The sequence below is a fragment of the Suncus etruscus genome, chromosome 13, assembly GCF_024139225.1.
Source record: "Suncus etruscus isolate mSunEtr1 chromosome 13, mSunEtr1.pri.cur, whole genome shotgun sequence".
Taxonomy (NCBI): Eukaryota; Metazoa; Chordata; class Mammalia; order Eulipotyphla; family Soricidae; genus Suncus; species Suncus etruscus.
In genome coordinates, this window is record NC_064860.1 from 28855110 (window position 1) to 28880176 (window position 25067).

The window sequence follows — 25067 nt, forward strand, 5'->3', positions numbered from 1 at the left end:
CAGGATTTGAATTTCAGCATCCCATATTGCCCCCATGAGCCTACCAGGAGCAATTTCTGAGCATAGAGCCAGTAGTAACCCCTGAGCACTGCTGAGTGTGACCCAAAAACCAAAAAAAGGGGTAAAAATCCTAAAACGTGTTGCAATTCTATAGGCGAGGCTGGTCACTGGGAATGAGACTGGTTCGTAGGGTCTTTGGAGCACAATGGGCCCATGATTCTGGGACTGATGCCAGGCCCAGCCCCTCCCTAAGCAGTACCTCTGGGAAGTTGCAGTTGGGCCGGGGGCTGTCGCAGAAGCCCTGCTCGATGCCCAGGCTGTAGTTGATGGCTAAGTTCACCACGTGGCAGGCATTCACCTGGCTTCTGTTGATGTCGTGTTCCTTTGCTACGCAATCCAATAGGTCCCTGGAGTTGCACATGAACTGAGAGGAGGAGCGGAGAGTCTGGTCAGCCCTGGGGAACAGGCCAGGGCAGCAGGTGGCCATTCTCTCCCCATCAAGTCTGGGGGGCTGCCCATGACTGGCAGGACAGAAAGGGGACTAGGAGGATAGGGAAGAGACAGGCTGTAAACAGCTATGGGACTCTGACTCCTTGGTCTGGAGGGCGAGAGAGGCTATAAACAGCTATGGGACTCTGACTTCTTGGTCTGGAGGGCGAGAGGAAGAGCTGGTGGGAGGAACTTCAAGGGTCACATATGAGCTCAGCTGGAAGGAGCCCCTTGGAGTCCTGGGGCTCCTCCCTGCCCCAGAGGAGGTGCAGAGCAGCACAGCCTCTCTCAGTGGCCACCTACCATGTTGACAAAGGCCGACAGGAACACCAGAATGATGGTGAACACCCCAACCAAAGTGCTGTTCATCTTGGACCTCACGATCTTCCTGGAGAGGGTCTGCAGCGGGCTGGGAAACAGCTGTCTCAGGAAAGGGGGACGAGATAGAATTCAGGATGTCATAGCCCAGCCTGGAGTAGTAGAGTTGCCCCTATTCTTTCTCCACCAGGGCCTCCAGATGGCCCTCCATCCTGGGTGACAGGCTGCTGCTCCCCCAGATTCTGTAGTGAGTGGAGTGGAACTGTCTTAAGAGCTTACAAGGAAAAGGAACAAGATATAAGATGCTTTTGTTTTGTTTTGGTTTGGGTTTTTGGTTTTTGATTTTTGGGTCACACCGGGCAGCACTCAGGGGTTACTCCTGGCTCTATGCTCAGAAATCACTCCTGCCAGGCTCTGGGGACCATATGGAATGCTGGGATTCGAACCACCATCCTTCTGCATGCAAGGCAAATGTCCTACCTCCATGCTATGGCTCAGGCCCCGCTTTTGTTATTTCTTTCATTTGTTTTGTTTTGGTTTTTGGGTCACACTGTCAGCGTTCAGGGGTTGCTCCTGGCTCTATGCTCAGAAATTGCTCCTAACTGATTTGGAGGACCATATGGGATGCCAGGATTTGAGCCACTGTCCTTCTGCATGCAAGGCAAGCGACCTACCTCCATGCTATCTCTCTGACCCCTTTTTTTATTTCTTAACTGAATTTCTTGGGGGAGGTTCCACACTCAGCATTACTCAGGACTTGCTCTTGGTACTGTGCTCAGGGATCACCTCCTTTCTGTGTTTGGTGGGGGGTGGACATGCCTGAGATGGAACCATAGTTGGCTCTATTCAGGGAAAATGCCTTAACGCCTGTACTGTCTCTCTAGCTCCTTCTTTATTTAGATTTTGGTTCACAATCACCAGAGGTGGAGGTGTCTCAATGCTTTTGAGTCATTCCTGGCAGTACAGGAGCAACTAATAAGGACAGAACCCAGCATATGCCTGCAGGTACTCCACCACTGAGCCACAATACTCCTCTAGAAAGATGCTATGTTGACCACAACAAGGGAGGAAGAGGACAAAGCAACACGCTGTGAATTCTGGGACACTGCCCGGATCACAGTCAGGGAGAGGCAGGTGGTAATAGCTGAGGTTTCCCAGAAGGCTCCAAACATTTCCAGAAAGATGCATGGAGCTATGGATGGGAGATTGGTTAAGGAACTGGTGTCCCAAAGCAGGGGATGAGCTTGTGAGAAGGCACAGAGCAGATGGGCAAGGAGTAAGACTTCTGTAGCTCCTGCATCTGCTGTTTCCCTCACAAACTCTCCCTGTTTTCTTTAGCCACACCAACTGTGTGTTCACATAAAAACAGCTGCAGTGCTGGTGCATAAGAGAGCAGGCTGGGCCAGGGAGAATAACTTGGTGGCTGATTTCTACCTGCCCTTACTGGCAGAATCAGGCCAGTCCTGGTGCTGCCAACAGGTACTGACCATAGTGATGTGATTCCCAGCACATGGGGTTCATGGCTACCCAAAAGCCAGGGAAGTATGTGCCCCACAAGGGTGCCCTCAGTTTAGCTCTGCTAAAAGATGTGTGAGCATCACAACCAGCAAGACAATCCCTGGGAAGCACTCTGAGCAATTCCAGATGAGCATCATGGCTAGAACGCATGTGAGACTACAATGACCCACCACTCTCCAAGCATAATGGGCACCATAACCTGAGAGCACAGTGAGCACTGCCACTGAGTGTGCAAGCACCACAATTTGTTGCACCACCTCCTGCACCAAATTTGGACCAGCTCTGCTGTTGGGCATACAAGCACAACAAGTGGCTTATGAAATAAACCCATAAATTCAAGACCAGGCAGGCCCCACCAAATCTGAAACAACTGGCTTTGCCCACTGAGTCCTCATTTCCCAACCAGTCTAGTCTGAAGAGAAGCTGACAGAAGGGTTGGAGAGACAGTGCAGTGGACAAGGCTCTTGCTTTGCAAGTGGCCAACCTAGAGTTGAACCCTCCAACCACAGCATAGAGTTCCAAGAACCCTACCAGGAGTGATCCTTGAATGCAGAACCAGTTCAGAATTCTGAGCACCACTAGGTGTGGTCCTCCAAAAAAAAAAAAATGATAAAAGCGACTGAATGGCAATATACCTCTGTCTAGAGGGAAGCATTGCTTCCGCCTGAGAAAGAGCAAGTCACAGCTCTTGCCTGAAAACTTCCTCATCTGACCTGAGTAGAAAAAGAAGTACTGAGCTTTCTGAAACTGATGCAGTCTTTGCCGAATCTTTGTAACTTTGTGGCCTCTGTTTCTTAGATGGGACACCAAAAGAAGAAAAATATAGATACTCTGAACTTTATCCAAGTGTTAAAATATTGGATAAAAATTAGATTGTGGGCCCGGAGAGATAGCACAGAGGCGTTTGCCTTTCAAGCAGCCGATCCAGGACCAAAGGTGGTTGGTTCGAATCCCAGTGTCCCGTATGGTCCCCTTGCCTGCCAGGAGCTATTTCTGAGCAGACAGCCAGGAGTAACCCCTGAGCATCGCCGGGTGTGGCCCAAAAACCAAAAAAAAAAAAAAAATTAGATTGTGTAAAAATGAAAGAAGGGGCCAGAGAGATAACGCAGTGGGTGTGGCACTCACCATGTATGAAACTTACTCTTGGTTGATCCCAAGCATCACATATGGTCCCCCAAGCACCACAGGATTGTCCATAAGCACAGAGCAGGTATAAGCCCTCAGCAGCACCAAGGGTAGTCTCCAAACCAAACAAAAATCCCAAAAATAAAATAAGTCTTGATGAGGATGTAGAGAAATTATAACCTTCATCACAGTGGATGGGGACATAAAATGACTCCACCATTGCAGAAAACAGTACAGCAGAGCCTCAAATAATGATGCCTAGAATCATCCAGGGATGGATCAGTTCTAACTCTCCCCGAAGCACAATGCTTTCTGAGTAGAGTGTTTGTCTCCGGAAGCAATCCTCACAGTAACCAAAAGATGGAAGCAATTCATGTCCCAATCCATGGTAAATAAATGTAGCATATAGTCAGAGGTAGTTGGAGAAGCACAGGGAGCATGGGGAGACAAGGGGTATTATTTAGCCTCCTAAAGGAGTTAGACCCCTTTGGTCCAGCAGATGGACCTGGGAACCTACAGAAAGATACTGTGGCTGCACTTTTAAGAGGCTCTGAGAGGGTCTCTGTCTCTCTGTCTCTGTCTCTGTCTCTGTCTCTCTCTCTCTCACACACATACACATACACACACACACACACACACACACACACACAAAGCAGCGTAGCGGCTGGCAAAAAGATGAAGCAAACGGAGAAGCTGCTGCTGAATATCTCCTTTTTAGTTTGTTTTGGGCCACACCTGCAGTGCTCAGAGGCTATTCCTGGCTCTCCACTAAAGGAATTATTCCTGGAGGTGCTCAGAGGACCATATGGGAAGCCAAGGGTCAAGTCCAGGAGGGCTACATGTAAGCAAGTGCTCTACCTGCTGCATCATTGCTCTGGCTCCCGAATCCTCTTCTTTTGGAAAGAAGATGAAGGGTTGGAGTTGAGCAGAGGTGATAATTGTTCTGTGAATATACCTGGTGGCACTGAACCATGTGCTAAAAATGAATAAACTGGGGGCTGGAGAAAAACAGAGATTAAAGGCACTTGCCTTGTATGCAGCCGACACAGGTTCAATGACCTATTGTGATTCCTGGAGTATTTCTAGGAGTGGTTCCTGAGCACAGCTTGGTTTGTCCCCACCACCACCACCACCACCAAACACACAAAAGAAACAAGCCAAAAAGATGAACTGAGAAATTTTTTTTTTTTTTTTTTTTTTTTGGTTTTTGGGCCACACCCGGTAACACTCAGGGGTTACTCCTGGCTATGTGCTCAGAAGTTGCTCCTGGCTTGGGGGACCATATGGGACACCGGGGGATCGAACTGTGGTCCGTCCAAGGCTAGCGCAGGCAAGGCAGGCACCTTACCTTTAGCGCCACCGCCCGGCCCCAGAACTGAGAAATTTTATACAATAATAGAATTATTCTTTTTTAAGTGCAAAGAAAACCCTTAGAAAGGGAGAAAGCTGTAGTGAACTATGTATCTATGTGTCCTATGACCAGAGTACACAAATCATCTTACAACTCAATAGGATAACCAACTTTTTTAAAATAGGCATTGGGGGAGAGGAGACTGGAAGATGGGCAGTGGCAAAAGTACTCGATGGTAAGGTCTAGAAGGCCACATCGGTGCTGCCTACATACATGCGAAGGTCCACCTCTGTGCCCCCTCCACCCACTCAGCATCATGGCCAGCTGTGTGTGAGCATACAACTGTGTGTTTGTGTGTGTCTGTTTGTGTGTGAGAGAGAGAAATAGAGAGACCCCTGTCATTAAATCAACAGCAACAAAAGGAAGGGATGGGGAGAAAAATGACCAAAAGATTTCAATAGCTGTTGTTTCAAAGAGTTTATACAAATAGATAATAAGCACACCAAAATATGTCTAAAATTATTAGTCGCCAAGGAAACGCAAGCCAAAACCACTTCAGACCCACTCAGATGGTTATAATCAAGTCAGATAGTAACAAGAATTGGTGAAGATGGGGCCGGAGAGATAGCATGGAGGTAAGGCATTTGCCTTTCATGCAGGAGGTCATCGGTTTGAATCCCGGCACCCCTATGGTCCCCCGTGCCTGCCAGGAGCAATTTCTGAGCCTGGAGCCAGGAATAACCCCTGAGCACTGCCGGGTGTGACCCAAAAACCACACACACACACACACACACACACACACACACACACACACACACACAAAGAATTGGTGAAGATGTGGAGAAACTATCAGACTTTGCTGATAGGAGGGCTTTTGCCTTGCATGCGGCTGACCCCAAGTTGATCCCAATATCCCAAATCATCCCCCAAGCCAACCAGGACTAATTTCTGAGTGCAGATCCAAAAGTAACTTGTGAATCACCGAGCATGACTCCCAAAGAAAACAAAACAAAACAATAAACAAACAAACACACTGGGAAATTCCGTACTATGTTAAATGTTACCAAATGAGCTGGCAATTATATTCCAAGGAGTTGAAAGCAAGTACACAAAAACCTCATAGGTTAATGTTCATTGCAGCATTATTCATAAGTGCCCGAAAGAGGAAATGACCCACATGCCCATTGATTGAAGAAAGATAAACAAAGTGTGGCGTTTCCACACAGTGGAATATTACTTGGCTATAAAGGGGATAAAATGCTGGTACTGGTACATGGATATACCTTAAAGATGTTAAAAAATTAAGCTTGTGCCAAAAGGCCATGTACATCTGTATTGTTTAATGGCCTTTATATAAATATCCGAAAACGAGCAACTTCTGAGAAACTGAGAATGAACTGGGGTTCCTAGGGGCAGTGATCAGAAATGGAGGTAGGAAGGCTAATAGGTATGAAGTTGTCTGCAGGAGATATATCTTGGATGCAGGTAGTTGTCCAACTTTCCGAATCTACTAAAAACCACTGAGCTATCATCTCACCCACCTCTATAGAGGTAAGTTCTAGAGTATGTGGATTCTATTTCAGTCAGGCACTTACTAAAAACTTCTGCTCAGCCACTTTCCCCTGAGATCCCGGGATGTGATAAATGGCTCTGAGCCTCAGTTTCCTTTATTAGTAAACAGGGAATACCCACTTCTCCAGATTACTATGAGGATGGGATAAAATTATGTAAGTGAATTGGTTTGTAGGCTGTTGAAGTCAATAGAAAATGTAATATTTGCACTGAAATTATTAGTATTCTGACAATAAAAAAGAAAATTCTTGTTTCCCATTAAAGTTATCTTTGATTTCACAGCTGGGAAAAGTATTCTAGTGCAAGCATGAAGATCTTACATGGAAATGGCATAACAGCTGTTTTCAATCTTTGTCACTTAAAATTTTTCCATTGCATTCACTCTCTTCTCTACCCTACCAACACACAAGATTACCAGAACCCCATATTGTTTAATCAATCGATAGGCTTCCTGTATCTTTTCCAGTCACCTAATAATGACTGATGTATTAGTATTAGTATTACTGAATTAATGTTACTGAAACATTAGTAAAAAGGCAGTGGAGAAAGGATGTAAGGGTGCATTCAACATCTTCTCAGGGTGCCCCAAAGGTTGGAAGAAGGACTATGGGCTATTTTTAAAAATTCAATCTGTAATATCTAATGAATGAGTGACTTTTACTGTCTTTGTTTGCTCTAATCCAATTTCCCTATCACCTTTAAAAAACGATCTTGTGTCAGGTAATAGCACAGTGGTTAGGATGCATGCCTAGCATGTATCTGTCCTGGTTTTGATTCCAGTACCATACAGTTCGTGAGTACCTCTGGATGCAGCCAGGGATACTCCCATCACTGCTAGGGTAGTCCAAGTTTCCCCAGCATCACAGGGCCCCAGCAGCGGCACATCTTCATGCTTTTGCATTGAACCACTGGCCTGATTAGCGAAGAATCACCAGTGAGCACTCCTGAGTACTACTCCCCAAACAATAAAGACTATGATAAAACTGAAAATAAAAATGCTCTCCTCTAACTTTAAAAACCACTACAGGAACCCAATAATGATTATTGTCTCAAAATCTCCAGAAGAGTGACATCCTGCTCTGGTATCATCAGCTCATCTCCTGTAATCAGAGTTCATCTGTATCTGGACACTAAATCATGCCTCTATTTGCTCCAGTGTAGACAAGGACAAACTATTTAATCACCAGGAGCAGAACTTCCTGCAGAGGCTGTGCCACCACTTTGAGTGGAGCTGGAGACTGTTCTTTTTGGTTTTTGGTTTTTGGGTCACACCCAGCAGCACTCAGGTGTTCCTCCTGTCTCTATGCTCAGAAATCGCTCCTGGAAGGCACGAGGGGGGGGGGGGGGATATGGAATGCCGGGATTTGAACCACTGTCCTTATGCATGCAAGGCAAATGCACTACCTCCATGCTATCTCTCCGGCCCCTGGAGACTGTTCTTAAGGCAGCAGAATTATGTCTGTGCAAACCAAGTGCACCAGGGCCCTTACACTTAGAGTTAAGAAAAAAGTTTGTTTGTTTGTTTTTAAAGAAAAAGGGTCCCAACCCTCTGTAGTTCTATTTTAGTGCATTCAAACCCAGTTAGCATAAAAAGACTGAGAAGAAAGGGCCTGAAAGATCTGTATAGCAGGTAAGGTACTTGCCTTACACATAGACCTGAGTTTAATCTATGCCACCACATTTGGCCCCCCCAGGCCCTGCCAGAAGTGAACCATGAGCACAGAGCCAGGAATCACCACTATGTATGGCCCCCTCCAAAACAAAACAGAAAAAAAACAGTGTTAAGTGGAGACATAAGTACACAGGAGTGGAGCAAAGATTTATTATGATTGGAACCACTCTATGAATCTGTGTGGAATGTGGGGCTGTGGTCTTAAGAGAAAAAGGTATACAACTGGAGAGCTGAACACTGAAGAAAACTACCTTTTAAGGAAAATAATGGAAAGGATATAGAATCTTTAAGGACCGGATAAGGTGAGCAAAATCTGAGCCCATCCAGGAGCCAACCCCAAAGCTTCAGCTGGCCTCTCAAAGACCTTTTAGGGGAAGCACTGTGGGCTGGGCAGCCAACAGCTGTCCTGCTCTCCATCTCAGCAATCCCATCCCTGCCTAAACTCTGGCCTCCATCCCGATGAGCCTCATTTTCTCATCTGCGAAACAGATGCAATAAAAGTAGCTGTGGCAGCTCAGGACACGGCTCTGTGTGGCTGCTGAGCCGGGCTGGGACTGCAGGAAGACCCTCAGCTCATCTCACTTTCAGACTCAATAAACCAGTGCATATCAGCAGCACCTCCTTCCCTCAACAGTCAAACTTAACTCCCCTGAGGGAGAGTGGGGAGGGGAGATCTGTGGGGTGCAGGGTTCTGGTAAAAAAAAAAAAAGATGAAATATTTGGATTTTGGAGCAATAACACAGCAGGTAAGTCTTTTGCTGACCCAGGTTTGATCCCTGTCATCCTATACGGTCCTTGAGCCTGCAGGAGTAGGCTTCTGTGCAGAGCAAAAGTAACCCCTAAATACCACCAGGTGTGAGGAAAGGGAAGAGGAAGGGGGAGGGGACGGGGAAAAGGAAAGGGAAGGGAAAGGAGAAAGGAAAAGAAAGGGGAGAAAGGGGAAAGGGAAAGGGAAGGGGGAAGGGAAGGGAAGGGGGAAGGGAAGGGAAGGGGGAAGGGAAGGGAATGAAGGGAAGGGAAGGGAAGGGAAGGGAAGGGAAGGGAAGGGAAGGGAAGGGAAGGGAAGGAAAAGATGAGGCCTGAGCGGTGACAAAGCAGTAGGGTGTTTGCCTTGCATGTGGCTGACCTAGGACGGACTGCAATTCAATCCCCAGCATCCCATATGGTCCCCCAAGCCAGGAGTGATTTCTGAGTGCATAGCCAGGAGTAACCCCTGAGCATCATCAGGTGTGGCCCAAAATCCAAAAAAGGAAAGAATAAAGGAAGGAGAAGAGAAGAAAAAAGAAGAGAAGAGAAAGGAAAAGAAAAGAAAAGAAAAGAAAAGAAAAGAAAAGAAAAGAAAAGAAAAGAAAAAGAAAAGAGAAATATTCCTGCGTCCTGGTAAAGGGGCCTAGTCACCACACCTGCCTCCTCCAAAACCCTGGCTTCAGAATAGTCAGAGAAAAGTATTGAGAACAAGCTAACTTAATGACTCTGATGACCCAGAAAAAGTGGATTCAATAAAATAGAAGAAGGCAGAAGTGATATTCATCATTGAATGTTGAGACAAAAGAATTCACTGGAACCAGTTACTCACTAGGGCTGGGGGATAACCACAAACACCCCTACACCCCAATTCACCACCTTCTTCCATGTCTCCTCCCTCTTCCACCAGATTTAGGAACAAATCTGAGAACACAAGTTAAATGAATCAGCAAACCTCGTGTTTGCCAATGCTGGGTTCTCTTTTAAAACGGCAATAACATATGGCTTGGCTTCTGATTTCAATCAGATAATTAAGTGCCTTGGACAAATAAATAGTGATTTTACTCCTATTTATACTTTAGAAAAAGCAAATATTTCCAAACAGGAGAGAGAGAGAGAGAGTATAGTGAATAAGGCACTTTTTTTTTTTTTTGCATGCAGCCAACTCTGGTTCAATTTCTGGCACCACTAAGTTCCCCTGAGCACTGCCAGGAATGAGTCCTGAACACTACACAGTTTGCCCCCCCCCCCCCGCCCCCAAAAAATAGATTTCTTTGAGGCTTCAACGAGCTTTTAAAATGCCTTCTGAGCTATGGTATTCTTTGGTTGTTATAACTCTACTGTGGTTAAAATAAAGTTATCTATATGATAATTTAAATATGATAAAATTTGCCATTCTATTGTAATTCCAATCACTATTGACATATATTGCAATTCAATTCGAATCTGAATTGCAATTCAAAGGCATTAATTACATGTGTGCTTTTGTGAAACCATCATTACTATTTTCACAACCCTCTCACCTTAGCAAACAAAATTTTGAGTCAGGAGCTGGAGCCATAATATAGTAGGTAAGATGCTTGCTTTGCATGTGGCCAGTCCAGGTTCAATCCCCTGCATTCCATATGGTCTCCAAGAGCTGCTAGAACCAGGAGTAAACCTTGAGCAATGTTGAGTGTTGCCCTGTCCCTCCAAAATTAAGAATCTCTGAATCCTTCATGACCTCCTGTCACCCCATATCTTCTACTCAGCTTTCCACTCATTCATTTGCCTTTTCATGATGTCACACTAAGTGAAACCACCCAACACATCACTCATATCAGTCTTCTCTCATCATGCTCTTGATTCATCCAGGCTGAGGAAACCCATCTGCAAGTCTCTCCTTGCAATAGACAGGTAAGAACTACTGTGTATACAAGCTATTGCATCATCTATTCCTAATCATGGGCATGTGGGGGCTTCCATTGCTGGGTCCTTGGTTCTATAGGTGTTATTGCAGAAAGGACCCAGTTTAGGAGCTGGAAAACATTTGCAATGCAGAATTCCAGGCCTGAAAAGGTGACTGAATCCCCTGAGAGAGAGGTTTCACCTCTGGAAGGCCACACTATGCATATTAAAATTTTCAAAGAAATCAAAAGAATATCACCAACAGCTCTAATTTTCCCAGTTGGTAGCCACCCCACCAATAGACTTTGGGAGAACTGTTTGGGAAAACTATATAACTAACTTGGCAGAGGAAAAGCTGTGTTTCCTCGTGTTATCTATGGAAGTTGGGGAACGTCCATTGACCTTACCTAGATGGGAGGGGGTCTGTGGTTGCTAATAAAGGGGTTGCCTCAGGGGTGAGGGAGGAGCTAGAGAGATTCAGAGAGGATTGAGCAAGAGAAGCCTGAGAAGAGGAAGCAGGATGGAGGTATAAGAGACAGATTCTAGATGCAGGACAGCTGCAGAGAGGCCGCTTAAATGGTTAGCTTAGTAGCCATGTAAGATACATGCATGGTGGTAGAACCTGATTAATAAAGCTTCATGTCTCCTGACTTCAACTGACTGCTTGTGGATCATTTCCTCACTGCTATCCTGAACCTAGGACCCGCCGACTGGAAGAGGATGTGGGCGCCTGGCCTGGCTAAGAAAGGCCTCACCACCCATCCACCATCATCCACCTCCATCAAGGACTTTTATTAATTTAATTAATTCAACATACTGTAGCTTGAACATTGATTTAAACCTTGGACCCAAGAAGACAGTGATGACGGTGAGATTCCTGCTCTTGTGGTTAATCTTGGCTCTATTCAGCTGGAGTGAGCCCAAAAGTCCGGGCCATGTGCTGTCTTTTCTAAACATGATGTGGTCCCAAATAATTAGTTATGATAATTATAATTTAAAATAATTAAAGTTAAAGGAAATAACAAACACAGGGATAAGGGACAGTACAAGGGCTAAGGCACCTGTTTATACATGATTGACTCGATACAAAACCCAGCACCTCTGATGGTCTCCCGACCAATGCAGGAAGCAACTTCTGAGCACTGAGCATTGCTGGGTGTGGTCTGTACCCCAGTTCCCTCCTCCAAAAAAATAAAATAATCAACACAAACAAGTCTACACTGGCCATCACCCCTCCAAACACACCACCTCCCTTTCCCACAATCTAGGCTGTTGCCCACAGTGATTAGGAGTGAAGACCCTGGACCACCCCTAGTCAGGACAAGACTGGAGCTCAGTCGGGGAACTTTAATCCCTGGTATCACCAAACAACAAAACATATTAACTCCCTGTTCCTCTCTCCCTTGGCTACTGGTACTGGGTAGTACCCCTTCCACAAAATAAGCACCAGGTCCCAGGCCCTTGAGCAGACCTCAGCAACAAGTGACTAGAAGAGAGGGAAGAAGGGGGCTTGAGTCTGACAAACACTGAACTTACCTTTACACAGGAGTAGATCACAGACACAAACACCACCAAGGTCAGCATCAGGAAGCAGGTCAGGTAGAAACTCAGCATGAAGAGTGAGCTGCAAAGACAGGGTGGGAGCTCAGGAAGCCAGGTTCAGCTGCCTGTTTGAGGCCAAGCACCCACTATTCATCCTCCTATTCGGAGGCCTGCAGGGCACAGGGTTGGTTTATTTACCCAGGCCCACTGCCCCATCCTTCCCACTCCACATTCCTTGGGAAGTGGACACAGCTTTAGGTACTGATTCGGAAAGAACTCTCCTGGCTTCATTTTGTTGGTTTTTTTTTTTTTTCCCTTGGTTTTTGGTTTTTGGGTCATACCCGGCAACGATCCTGACTCTACGCTCAGAAATCTCTCCTGGCAGGCTCAGGGGACCATATGGGATGCCAGAATTTGAACCACCGACCTTCTGTATGCAAGGCAAACACTTTACCTCCATGCTATCTATCCGGCCCCCCTGGCTTCATTTTGTATGAAAGGACCCACTGTAGAATCTGCCTGGCCTATCTCCAAGCAATGCCTCATGGAGTGAGAAATACCTGGGAGGCTAAAGGCCGGTGCTTGTCTGATAGGCAAGTGCCTCAGAAATGTACCAGTCTGCTGTCCACTCAGATGCCCCCAAGAGGCAACAGAGTACATCTGGACAGGCCCCTGGCCCTGTGAATCCTGCTTGGAGCCTGCTTGCCTCTGCAGTAAGTTTAGCATTGAGATGTCAGCATCCTGGACCCCTCTCTTCAGAGGTCAATCAATGGGGTTTAGAAAGTTCCATGAGTCAAAAGCTTCCAAGAAAAGAGCTACAAATGTCTTCCAAGCCTAGCTGGAACCTTTCACTGACCCACCAGGGCCTGCACATCTCACCCTTTCACCAAAACAGACATTCCTCCTCCCTCTTAGGGAAGCCAAACAGCCAGGAGATGCTAGCCACTGCTGCATGGTCACAGGCAGCAGAAGACTGGGGCAGCCAGGACAGCTCCTGGGAGGTGGCCAGCTAGTACCTTTGCTCCTAGTTTCTCCAGGAACCAGTGTTTGGCTCAGCTACTTTAAACAAACAGAATGAGGGAAAGAAAGGAAGAGAGTCCTTCACAGTGGTTCCAAGGTCTCCACAGAGAGAGGAGGGATAGAGAATGACCTGAGTCAGCTCTTTGGCCACTGGGAGCTATGGCAAGAGTATGGAATGAGGTTGTGGGAGGCAGAGCAAGGAACTAGGGTATCTCAGCATCTCCAGCCATGCGGGGGTGGAAAGAGGGGGAAAAAAGGCAGCTAAGAGGCAAGACAGATAATAGGATGGGAAATCTCAGGTGCTTATTTATGCCTCTAGCTCTACTTTTAGATGGCACCAGGGGTTCCACTAAGGCTACAATGACCCACAACTCCATTGGCTGTGCACAACCTCACACAGTGGCAAAGGGAATTAGCAACATAACCTGGAGGAGGAAGAGTCAAACGCAGTGCCATGGAGGGGAAACAGGAGGCAGGAGCAGAAACTCCCTGCATTCTGTGAATCTACATTACTTATTTATTTGCAGTGCTGGAGAGGAAGCTCGGGGTTCTCTGTGTGTGCATCACTGAGCCACATCCTTGGCCCTCTACAATTATTTTTATTTTGTGCTTCTATATGTATAGATTTTTGTCTTTTGGGAGATTCCCCAGCAGCTCTCTGGGCTACTGTGATATTCAAACACTACTACTCTGGCCCAGCTGTGATGTTGCCTTGGCCTAGCATTGCTGGGGGTCTCCAGGCTCAATCTAGAGGTTCTCAAAGGATTAACTGGCACAGGGGATTGAATCCAGGGCCTCATGTGTTCCAGTGCATTGAGCTATATTGCCTGTACCCCACACTTCCTTTCTTTAAAGGTGGGGTCCTGGTGATGTGGCTCAAGTGGCAGAGACCACGCCTTAATGGTTCCACAGTAGCACCAGGAGTGGCTCCAGAAGACAGCAGCAACAAAAGCCCAAAAGGAGCTGGGAACACTATACTTTAAATAGACTAGGCTAAACTACAAGACATAATTAAATGCAGGTGGTGAATTTTGAGTAGAACCTAATTATGAATAAACTAAGAGACAAAGACATCTGAAGAACCACTTTGAAAATATGATTATGAACTGGGTAGTATACAACTGTTAGAAATTAGGCTTCTTTTTTCTCCAGCATAAAGTAAACTAATAAGATAGAAAATATTCTTTAAATATATATAGAATATTGTATCTAGAGGATGAATGTTGATTACATGAATTTACTTTCAGCATGCAAAAAAAAATATGGCATCATTCAGAGATAGAAATGTTGGGGCCAGAGCAATAGCACAGTTTGCCTGATACATGATCAAACTGGATTTGGTCAATAGCATCTCATATGGTCCCCTGAGCCTGCCAGGAGTGATTTTTGAATACAGAGCCAGGAGTAACCTCTGAGTGCCATGGGATATGGCCCCAAACCCTAAAATAAATAAACAATATGAAAAGGATAGAAATGTCTATATATCATCTATAAACATCATATATATATACATATTACCTGTATACATGTAAGCACAGAGATACAAGTATAAAGTTACATATATGTAAACAGGCATAAGGGTGCACATAGGTACATATACCTACATATGAATATACACACATAAGCACACTCATATGCCTGTGTGAATATATACCATAGATACTTGCAGATATGTGCATGCCAACATATACCTATATATATGAACACTAGCACACTTACCTATATATGTACTTATAGACATACCATACATATATATATATACACACAGACACACAAATATTTATATCTATGCATTTGCACCCATGATATACTCCTATGTATATCCACAATGTGGGCATACATACACCTGTACACATATACATGCATTCATGAATCTACACAGAACAGTTCTCTTTCTCCCCAAGGCTTGGGCCTACTGGGAAGTGCCATCTAGCACCATATCCTCAAGACCCCACCACTCAGAGCAGCCTCTAAGGATATTCTAGCCTTCTGAGTAGTCATTGCTGCCTCAGAGAAAACCCATTAGAACTTAAAATTCAACCTCTGACACATCCAGAGAAACAAAAAAGACTTTACCTTTTGAAGTTGCATGTATTCTCTCCCTCTCTCTTTTTATTTTTGCAAGACCCAAAGGTCATATAGAAATAAGCCTGGAAAAGAGCCTGGTGCTCAGTGGCAGTTGTGGTGTGGGAGTGAGATGGGTGATACCATGGAAGAGCTGTCTACTTCCAGAGAAGCTGTCTGCTGGAAGTGAGCCTGCCCTTTCCACTACTGAGTCACAACCTAACTTCCCAGTACTCCTGAGGACAAAGGGACACACTGTGACCTCTCTCCCCACTCAAGATTCTTGCTTCAGTTCCCCTCGAATGAAAAGGCCAACCAGAATCTGGTGGTAGCATCCCCATCCTATCCCATTCCATCCTTGGGGCCCCTGAAGCCCAGCAAAGGGGGATACTCACTGGGGCACAATGGTGATCTGCACACAGCAAATGAAGAGGAAGACGAGTGAGGCGCACGCCACATAGGCACCAAATCGGTCATCCACCTGCTTGGAGTACTGAAAAGATGGGGGGGGGGGGAAGGGGGGGAGACAGGTTATAGCACCTGCCCATCTGCTCAGTCCCATACTCACCTGTAAGGCCTATGACCAGAATGGTCAGGCCCTGAACTGGCAGCAGCTCAGTGCTTATGAAGCCAATCCAGAGCAATGCCAAGAGATGTCTCTTCAGGAGGGGCAAACATAACTGAATGGGGTCCTTGGAGCCATGATTTGCTCCAACTTTCTGCAGATGGGCTCATGTCTGAACAAACACAGTACAGATAACAGCGCCCCATCTCATCTCCAGGCCATGCCTCTATGTGGCTTTCCACAGCCTCATAGCAGCCATTGGGTAAGCTGGGGGCTCCCAGAGATCCCTGGACATGGCCACAGCCATAGAGCCCTCAAGTCCTGACTTCCAGCCTCAACTGCCTCCATGATTCTAGGTGGCTCCAGAGATCGAGCTGGTCCTGTGACCCCAAGGGTAATCCACAGGCTGGCTACAATCTCTGCTGCTAAATAAAGCATGTTCCCCTCCCTCTGTCTCATCCTCCTGCCTCACTGGACAATGTGCTGAGTTTAGCTTAGCCTCTTTGAAGGACACCTGGGGGATGTCCCAGTGGCCAGGAGCCAAGACCCTACTCCAGAGTCTGGTTTCAGCTCTACTACTTCTTCACTGGGTGGCCTAGACCAGTATGTTTCAACCTTGGAAGAAACTTTGACCTTGCACTCTTGTGCCTACCTGTATATATTCCAGATGGGAGCAGACTTGTAGTTTCTAACCTCTCTACTGCACATTTCATAGGTGGTGGAAGAATATCGGTCTTAAGTAGTCCACCTACTTTGAGTTTTATCCTTCTCAGTTGTAATTTAAGAGAATGGGATCAATTGGGGCCGGAGAGATAGCATGGAGGTAAGGCGTTTGCCTTTCATGCAGGACAGTGGTTCGAATCCCGGCATCCCATATGGTCCCCTGTGTCTGGTAGGGGCAATTTCTGAGCCTAGAGCCAGGAGTAACCCCTAAGCACTGCCAGGTGTGACCCAAAAACAAAAACAAAAACAAAACAAAAAAAAAAAAAGAAAGGAAAGAGAATGGGACCAAGAGCTCCAGATTGACCTCCAACTCTCCCATTTTAAGGTGTCAGTATGCTGACTGGTAACATAGTGATGTCAATCACAACCGTTAACAACCATATACAAAGACATGCAGACTTCCCAGCACCACCTAACAGGCAGGCACTGCACTGCATAGACAGATGCTGGGAGCTAGCCTCCTCCATTGGAGCCTGTGACTAAGGTAGTCAGGCAACCCCACTTTCCAGGAAAGAGAATTGAGGTTGATTCCTCCCACTCATGGGAGATCCCCTAAATGTCCCACCTCCTGGACAGTGCAGCTTGCACCCCATCCTGGTTCTACCGCACCTCCTTCCCACCCAGATGTCGTACCTTCTTCTCTAAGTCAGGCTCCCTGAAGGTCAGGAGGAACTTGCGGACGTGCTCAGACCGAAGCCTGTCGATGCTCCTGGCATCAATGGCTCGGCCCAGAAATTCATCCACTTCATCCTCTGGGTTTGCACTTTCCTGGGCATTCCTGGAGAGAAATGAGCCAGCACAGGTCGACTAACCAGCATGAGGCTTATGATCGGGTTGGACCCCCACAGAGATGCCCGATGCTGCCCCAGCTCTAATAAGGCATGGGGGCTGGCACACAGATGGGTTGGCCAGAAAACCAAACCCCACACCTAAAGGACACACCATCATGAAAAATGATGCAATTGCTAAGGCTCTTTGAAGGTCCTCATAAAGAGCCAGGATTTCTTACTCTTTAATAATGTCCTGCTCTATTATGCAACCAATGGGAATGACTATCAAAGGTCTGATTTTTTTTTTCCTTTCAGAGAAGTCTCTGCTCTTCATGCTCCAGCTGCACAATTTCCCTGAATGAAGACTGAGTCTAAGACTATGGCCATGGGACAAGGAGCCACCTGGTTTCCCTCTATGCTCTCAGGGGCTGCCATGGGTGAGCTCTGAAAGTTGCACTTCTGAGCATGAATTCACTTGCACAGTGTACATGCGTGGAGGTGTCAACCCATGTAGCCTACTATTGATCTTTTGAAGCTCCCTCCCCAAGGCTGGGACAGCAGGAACCAACAAGGACCACTACTCACTTGTCCTTGGGGTCTTCGAAGCCCTAAAAGAGGAGAAAAACAGGAGAGTGTGAGGTGAGAGGACTTCAGATGGGGATACACCAAGGTGCTTGGCCAGAGGTCCTTTTTCCTGCCTTTCTCTCTGTCACATATTTAGTTGAACCCTCAACTAGCTTCAAATGGGTGCACTGTGGTGTCTCTTCACCCACCAACAAAGGTTATTATGCCCAAGCTCTTCTGCTCCCCACACCTCTGCGTCATCAGATGCCCATAAAGCCCTTAGTCCTGGGCCTCCTGAGTCCCTTGTCAATTCTGTGAGTTAACACAGATGGGAAAAAGAGAAACTGCTGGGACCGGAGAGATAGCATAGAGGTAAGGCATTTGCCTTGCATGCAGAAGGATGCTGGTTCGAATCCCGGCATCCCATATGGTCCCCGAGCCTGCCAGGAGCGATTTCTGAGAGTAGAGCCAGAAGTAGCCCCTGAGCCCTGCTGGATGTGACCCAAAAAACAAAAAATAAAAAAAGAGAAACTGCTGAAGTGGTAAATCCCCACATGTGTCTGGGCATTTATACATGCAAACACACATATCCATGTATAAACATATATGTACACACATATATACATACACAGAAAACAAATGAGACCTCTTAGGGTTGTTTTTTTTTTTGTTTTTTGTTTTTTTTGCACTGAAGGAAAGTAAACTGGGTTATCTACAATAAATATGATCAAGGGTTCCTGAGAGCCAGAACTGGGGAGAACCCAGGAGGTGAGGCATCCACCTGCCAGGGCTAGAGGTGGTTCTGAGGCAGGGATGCAAGAGGAAAGGTCCCTTAATGGTGCCAAACCCTCAGCACAAAGCCCATGAGAGGGTAGTGTGGCCTGGAGGTGGTACCTTCCTGTCCTACTCTGGTAGCTGCTTGGGTAGAGTGGATAGGGCAGAGGTAGTCCTGTCTCTCAGTAGCTGTTCAAGCCCTGAGCGTCACCTGCACACTCAAAGGAGCTGCTTCCATGCCAGGGCCTCACTGCATGGCTAGGAAGGTACTTATAGACTAAGCCCAGAGAGACAGCACCAAGAGCACCACGGCTGCCTCCCCAAGTGGGAGTGAGAAGAGGGTAGTTCTGCTTTGAAGGCAGATGAAGCTTTCCTGGGACCAGAAGGCAGATGCAAACTCTGAGCCCCAGGCTGGGGTGAGGCCTATGTCTCTGGATTCCTTTGGGTAACTAGGGGGCATCGGGTCCAGCCCTCTTCCTTATCACAGCCACAGACCTGCAGAGCACAGCTGCCCACTTAGCCGCAGCCACTCACCATCCGCTTCATCTCCTTGGACACTTGGTTGCCGCCCAGGTGGTTATAGAAGGGGCGCTCAGCTCCCCAGGGTGGGGGGTTATGTCCAATTGAGTTGGTTCTCTGGCGGTTCATCTTGGCGATCATAGCCTTTTCTTCTTTCTAGGAGAGCAGCAGGGAAGTGTCAGCCCGTGAGCCCAAGTGAAGAATGACTCATTACCCCAGAGGCCTGGCCAGTGGGCAGCAAGGCAATTAATTGGCCCTCTCTCTATAGCCCAGAGGTCATCCAAGACCCCCCCCCTCCCAAGCATCCTAACCCCCCCCCCTTGCTCTCCACTGCCTGCCTAGGATGGCACAAGCACAAGAGGTTCAAGTTGGTCTTAGGAGCAAGCCAGGGGACAGGGAACCCCTCCATCCAGGCAGGGAATTCTTGCATGGGCATGCCAATCTCTGTCCCATTTGTTCTGGCCAATGAGATGAAGTGGGGTTGGCACACAAGTCTATTCTCCAAGAACCAAGAAGCAGCTTCTGGAGGTCTGGGGCCCAGGGCTTCACACATTTCTTCCAAATGCACGAACACTATCTTTGCCAGTGCCCCCACCATGCCAGCAATGCTCACTGCCCTGGTCTGCCTGCCTGTCCAAGACTAAAAGACAGAAGAAAGAAGGATCTTGGTGAGGTTCTGAATCTGAGAAGGGAGCCTGTCATATCAGGGAGTGCAGAGAAGAGACAGTCTGCTTCAGCTGTATCTTGGGGGCTAGGGGTAATCTTCCTTCATGCCATCTTTCCAGACTGTAAGACCTCAGAGAAGTCAGGGGACAGGGTGGCCTTCAGCCCCCTTCTACACACACTTACCCTCCACCCCTATTCAGGGAGGAAGGGTATGAGTGAGGGTGTAAGCTTGTTTATACTCCAGGCAAATAAGAAACAAATGTTGAAAATACTGTCTCCTCAAATGGCCCAGTCCAGGCCCTCATTTCATGTCTGTGCTCAAGCCTGGCAGAGGTTCGTTCCCTCTGGGTCCCTCAATAGGACCTGTGGGTCCTGGGGTGACCTCTGGGAGAGCTACCCAGCCTGACAGTCCCCTAGGAAGACTCTGCTGCTAAGATCCTCTCTGAATGTTCCCCTGTGCTCACACATGCCTTTAGCTTCATAGCAAACACGCTAGGCGTGGCTAGGAGCAAGGGATCTGAGCAACTGATATGGTCAAGATGAAAGATTCATAAGGAGAAAGGACTTTCATCCAGGGAGGTGCAGAAAAATTTCATTCCCCTCAAACATGAAGAACATGAAACTATTAAAAATAGAACCCTGAAGCCTGCTAATAATTCAGTTTTACATTTTGGCAAGTGTGGGCTGAGACAAAGGGAGGGAGAAGAAAGGAACATGAAAAGGAAAGGGTGAGGGAAAGAGGTTGAAGAAACAAAGAGAGCTGGTATAAAGGGGAGCTGGTAAGGGGAAGCCCGCCAGGAGCCAGGTGCTGAGGAAGGAGGTGAGAGACAAAGTGCAGGTAACACTGGTCTCTCCGGCCCATCAGAGTCCTCTCACGCCCTTCGGAGTTCTGGGCTGATTTTGAAGTCTGAGCATTTCTGCCTTGAAAGCAAAATGACCCTCCTTCTTTTCCTTCTCCGCCCCCTCCATCTGTGGGAGGCCTCTAGGGCTCCCAGGACTGAAGAAGGCATATGTGACTCTAGCAGAGACAAGGGTGAGGGCTGAGACTGTTCTTAGGCAAACTTGTGCATTTAAAGATGAATTCCTGAATCAGTCCTGACAGGGTAGGGGTAAGAGAGAGGCAGGAATGGGAAGCAAGTAGCAGAGCTAAGCCCCTCCCCAGAGAATCCCTATGCCATTGCTGGGCCCTGACCCGTTTCTGGGTGCAGCGCAGGATGAGGAAGGTCTCAATGCTATGTTCCTTGAGGTAGGCGTTGCGCTCGCCCCCACAGCCCGGCTCCACCTCGTAGTCCCCGTTCAGGTAGTTGAGTGTGGCCTTGGTGATATGGATGCGTCTGGGGAAGGAAGAGAGTGGCAGGGAGAGAAGACAGCAGGCTCTCAGAACCCCAGATATGCATGAGATTCATCCCCTGCAAAGCCCAGGTCTCTAGCCCTGGCCCAAATACATCCTTTTTCTGCTAAGGCCATCAAGATGATCTTAGTTGGGCAGGCAGGCCTCTTCCCCACTCACATCCAAAACAACCTTCTCACCCAGTCATGTGATTGGAGAAAAGGTCCGTTTTCAGCCACCCCCACCCCCAACTACACAACCTCCGGTCTCATAGACTTGCAACCCCACAGGTAGCTGGGATTCATGCTGGCTACAGGTCTGGCATGAGTGTCCTGAGCCTGGCTCCCATCTGTATCTGTCCTCCCCTTGTTCATTCAACCAACAGTGTACTTCCAGCTCACCTCCTTCCTGATCTAGCTCTTCAGAAGTCACTCATGTTTCCTGCCCACTCCAAGTCCCCTCCCAAACTCCCCACACTGCTGTGACTTTCTTTCAGATCTTGTGAGGCTGAGGAACTGTTCCCCACAATTTTCACGGCACACATCTAAGCTGTCCAAGAGAACTTCTGCCAGCCTCCAGAGTTGCAAGCCACCAGCTTTGGTCAGCCCCAGTCCCTCCTGGAGAAGTCAGAGTAGGTGGATGGGGTGGACCCTTTGCTGCCCACCTCCTGTTGGAGACCCTTCACTCACCCCGCTTTGCCTCCGGCTTCCATGTGGTTGGCCAGCGTGACGTCGTTAGACCAGACGTCGAACTGCCACTTCCTGAGACCAAGGACACCGCAGTGTACTCGCCCGCTGTGGATTCCCACGCGCATGTTCACGTTCACCCCTGTCACCTCCCGGACCAACCTGGGGATGGACAGGAGTGAAGCTGGGAGAGGATCAGGGGCCAGACACACACACATGGGGGGTGAGGCTGGAGGGTGGAGGGTGAATGCAGGACTCAGAGTCAATCTATGTCCAGCACCACTCTGGACTCCTGGTCCCTGTTGCCTGCAGTCAACAGGGAGAAATGCTGTTTTAAGGCCTGACCACAAGGTGGCAATTGCCTCACACTAAACCCATGCCCCACTCTCCTCCTCCCTCCTCTCTCTCCTCTCTCTCTTCTCTCTTCTCTCTCTTTCTCTGCTCTCTCTCTCTTTCTCTGCTCTCTCTCTGCTCTCTCTGGTGTCCAAACTGTACCATTGCCTCAATTTTACTGTGATCAGAGTACTAAGTGCAAATGTACCTGAGCAGGGCTGAGCCATACATTATAGCCATTTGAATCCCCATTCCTTTGTCCATAACTACTACTAGCTGCTACTGCAGCTGCTGTTGATAGAATAATGGAGGAAATAATGGAGAAAGGTGAGGAAGTGAGTTTTGACAGAGCCCATAGGTTCTACTCAGATAAGAAGGGAAACCCATGGGCTGGAGGGATAGTATAGCGGGTAAGGAGCTTGCCTTGCACATAGCAAGCCTTGGGTTAGATCCTCAGCACCCTAGATGGTCCCCAAGATCCCATCAAGAGTGATTCCTCACAAAGAGCCAGGAGTAAGCCCTGAGCATCACTGGGTGTGGCCCCAAACCAAAAAAATTAAAAAATAAACAGGAAGGAAACTGGACACATGCAGAGGACTAGGACAAGCTGTGCACTTGAGAAGATAGCTTCAGTTTCCCACCTGCAACTAAGGATGCCAAGGGCATAAGCAGGCCCCCACTGGAAGGAGATATAATCAGTCTGGGTGTTCAGGGGCATGTTTAGGGATGTGGACACTCCCCCTGGGGTCGCTTCCAGCAGGGTGAAGCCAGCAGGACTGACACCCACTTTCCACCGAACCACCCACAACAGACCACACCCAGCATAGGGTTTGCAGGCCACACAGCTTTCTCTTTTTCTTGGGGTCAGCTCCATAAGTGCCCCCCCTCCCCGGGCTATGCCTGCTTGTCACTTGCTCAGGGGCTTCACTCCAGAGCCACTGTCTTTGCTAAGCTCAGCTTTCTTTCTTTTTTTTTTAATAAATTATCTTTATTTAAACACCATGATTACAAATATAATTGTAGTTGTATGATTACAGTCATGTAAAGAACACCCCCCTTCACCAGTGCAGGATTCCCACCGCAAATTTCCCAGATCTATCTACTCCCCACCCCACCCACACCTGTACTCGAGACAGGCTTTCTTTTTCCTTCATTCATTCACATTGTTATGATAGTTTTCAGTGTAGTTATTTCTCTAACTGCACTTAACACTCTATGTGGTGAGCTTCATGTCATGAGCTGCACCGGGTGTGGGTCCTGGAGAGATTATAGTCCTTGGAGTGTCTAGGCAGGCTCAGCAGAAAAGAGCTAATCTCAGCTTTCAACCCAATTCATCCTCTCTGAGCTGGCATAGTTCACAGGGTGGGCATGAATCAGACCAGTGGGCACCCCAGCCTCTCTTCCTCAGCCTACCTCCTACTTCCCAATGATGAAGCAAGTCACACGGGCCTGGCCACCTTCCTGGCTCGAAAAGTCTGACTTCCAACCTCAGCCAATATGGCTTTTCCTCTGCCCCACTTCTGCCCCAGGTCACTTCTCAAGTTCCAAGTCATTGGAACTGCAGTATCCTTAGGGTCAGTCCTGGTTGATATGGCCTAGGACAGTGGTCTGGACTCCTTATTTGACCAGAAACAGTGAGTACCCCAAAGACCCCTGTGCTACTGCTCAGGGAAGGAGGGAGTATCCTGGATTGCATCACCCCTAAGTCCTTTGTAATCTAGGAAGAAATGGAACCAGGTGTTCCAGCCCTGGCCAGGTGGGTTTGAGGCTTAGGGATGAGGGGAAAGCCCACCCCATCAGCAATAGGCACATCATGGTAACTACTTCCTGGGGAGGGCACCTGCAGCTCTGCCACCCTGGAGACTGCAAAGCTCCCCTCCTACAGGACATGAGCTTCTAGAAAAGCTTCCCAGGAAGTAGTAGGGAAAGATGCTAGGAAGGCTCCAAGACTGGGCTGCAAGTCAAAGTTCTAGCAGGTGTTGGGAAGCAGCCAGGAGACACGATGCTGCCTCAGTTTCATCGCCTCTCAGGCCAGCAGGTGCTGGTATACAGCCCATAGTTAGAGAGGGTTTGCTACAGATGGACAGCTCTTGGATATGATGCTCCCTCGCAGATGGACAGTCCCCTGGACCCAGACAGCTCCTCTGGATAAGCACTTACGAGATGGCCTCAATCATGTCCATGCCCATCTCCACGCAGCAATGGGCGTGGTCAGCCCTGGCTTCAGGCAGCCCTGAGACGCAGTAGTAACAGTCCCCCAAGATCTTAATGCGTAAACAGTGATTTTCCTGGAAAGCAAAATCATTTGAACAATTAAAATGAGTAGCAAACAATAATAGGAGGGGAAAACACAGGATTCACCCATGCCTGGAATCACTCACTTTTTAGGGCTGCATTCAGCCCTGGCTGGAATCACTAGAAAGTATGAGGGAATGGCAGACCCTTTGGGAGGGGAGCCCAGACTCTCCTGGCCCCAAACTCCATAGTTGATGCTGGAGCTATAGTACAGCAGGTAGGGCACTTGCCTTGATAGTGGCTTACTTAAGTTCAATTTTCAGCAGTATATATGATTCTGAGCCCCTCTAAAGTGATCCCTGAGTGCAGAGCCAGGAGAAAGGTTTCATAATGCCAGGTGAGGGCCAAAAAACAAAAAGAAAAAACCTGTAGCCATAACTGCTGCAAGACTCAAGAAGAGCTTGGTCTTGGGCTGAGGATATGGCTCAAGGGTTAGGCAATAGCTTTATGCTGAGACCTTTGTTTCCATTTCTGATACCACACACCACCCTAGCTAGTCCCTATCCTGCAAACTCTGTCCAAGGGTTTGAGGCTCAGTTT

At 47.7% G+C, this 25067-nt stretch overlaps 1 protein-coding gene across 1 annotated transcript in view; it reads right to left on the reverse strand.

The window, feature by feature from the left end:
• ADCY5 (adenylate cyclase 5) overlaps window positions 1-25067 on the reverse strand; it is a 170546-nt gene that overhangs the window by 17301 nt on the left and 128178 nt on the right. The window contains exons 5-14 of the mRNA XM_049785947.1: window positions 24393-24520; window positions 21903-22061; window positions 21076-21217; window positions 19233-19373; window positions 17946-17968; window positions 17224-17368; window positions 15698-15795; window positions 12213-12300; window positions 793-909; window positions 260-424 (exon numbers count right to left, since the gene is read on the reverse strand). Coding sequence (XP_049641904.1) covers window positions 260-424; window positions 793-909; window positions 12213-12300; window positions 15698-15795; window positions 17224-17368; window positions 17946-17968; window positions 19233-19373; window positions 21076-21217; window positions 21903-22061; window positions 24393-24520 — 1206 coding nt within the window. The remainder of the gene's footprint in view (window positions 1-259; window positions 425-792; window positions 910-12212; window positions 12301-15697; window positions 15796-17223; window positions 17369-17945; window positions 17969-19232; window positions 19374-21075; window positions 21218-21902; window positions 22062-24392; window positions 24521-25067) is intronic.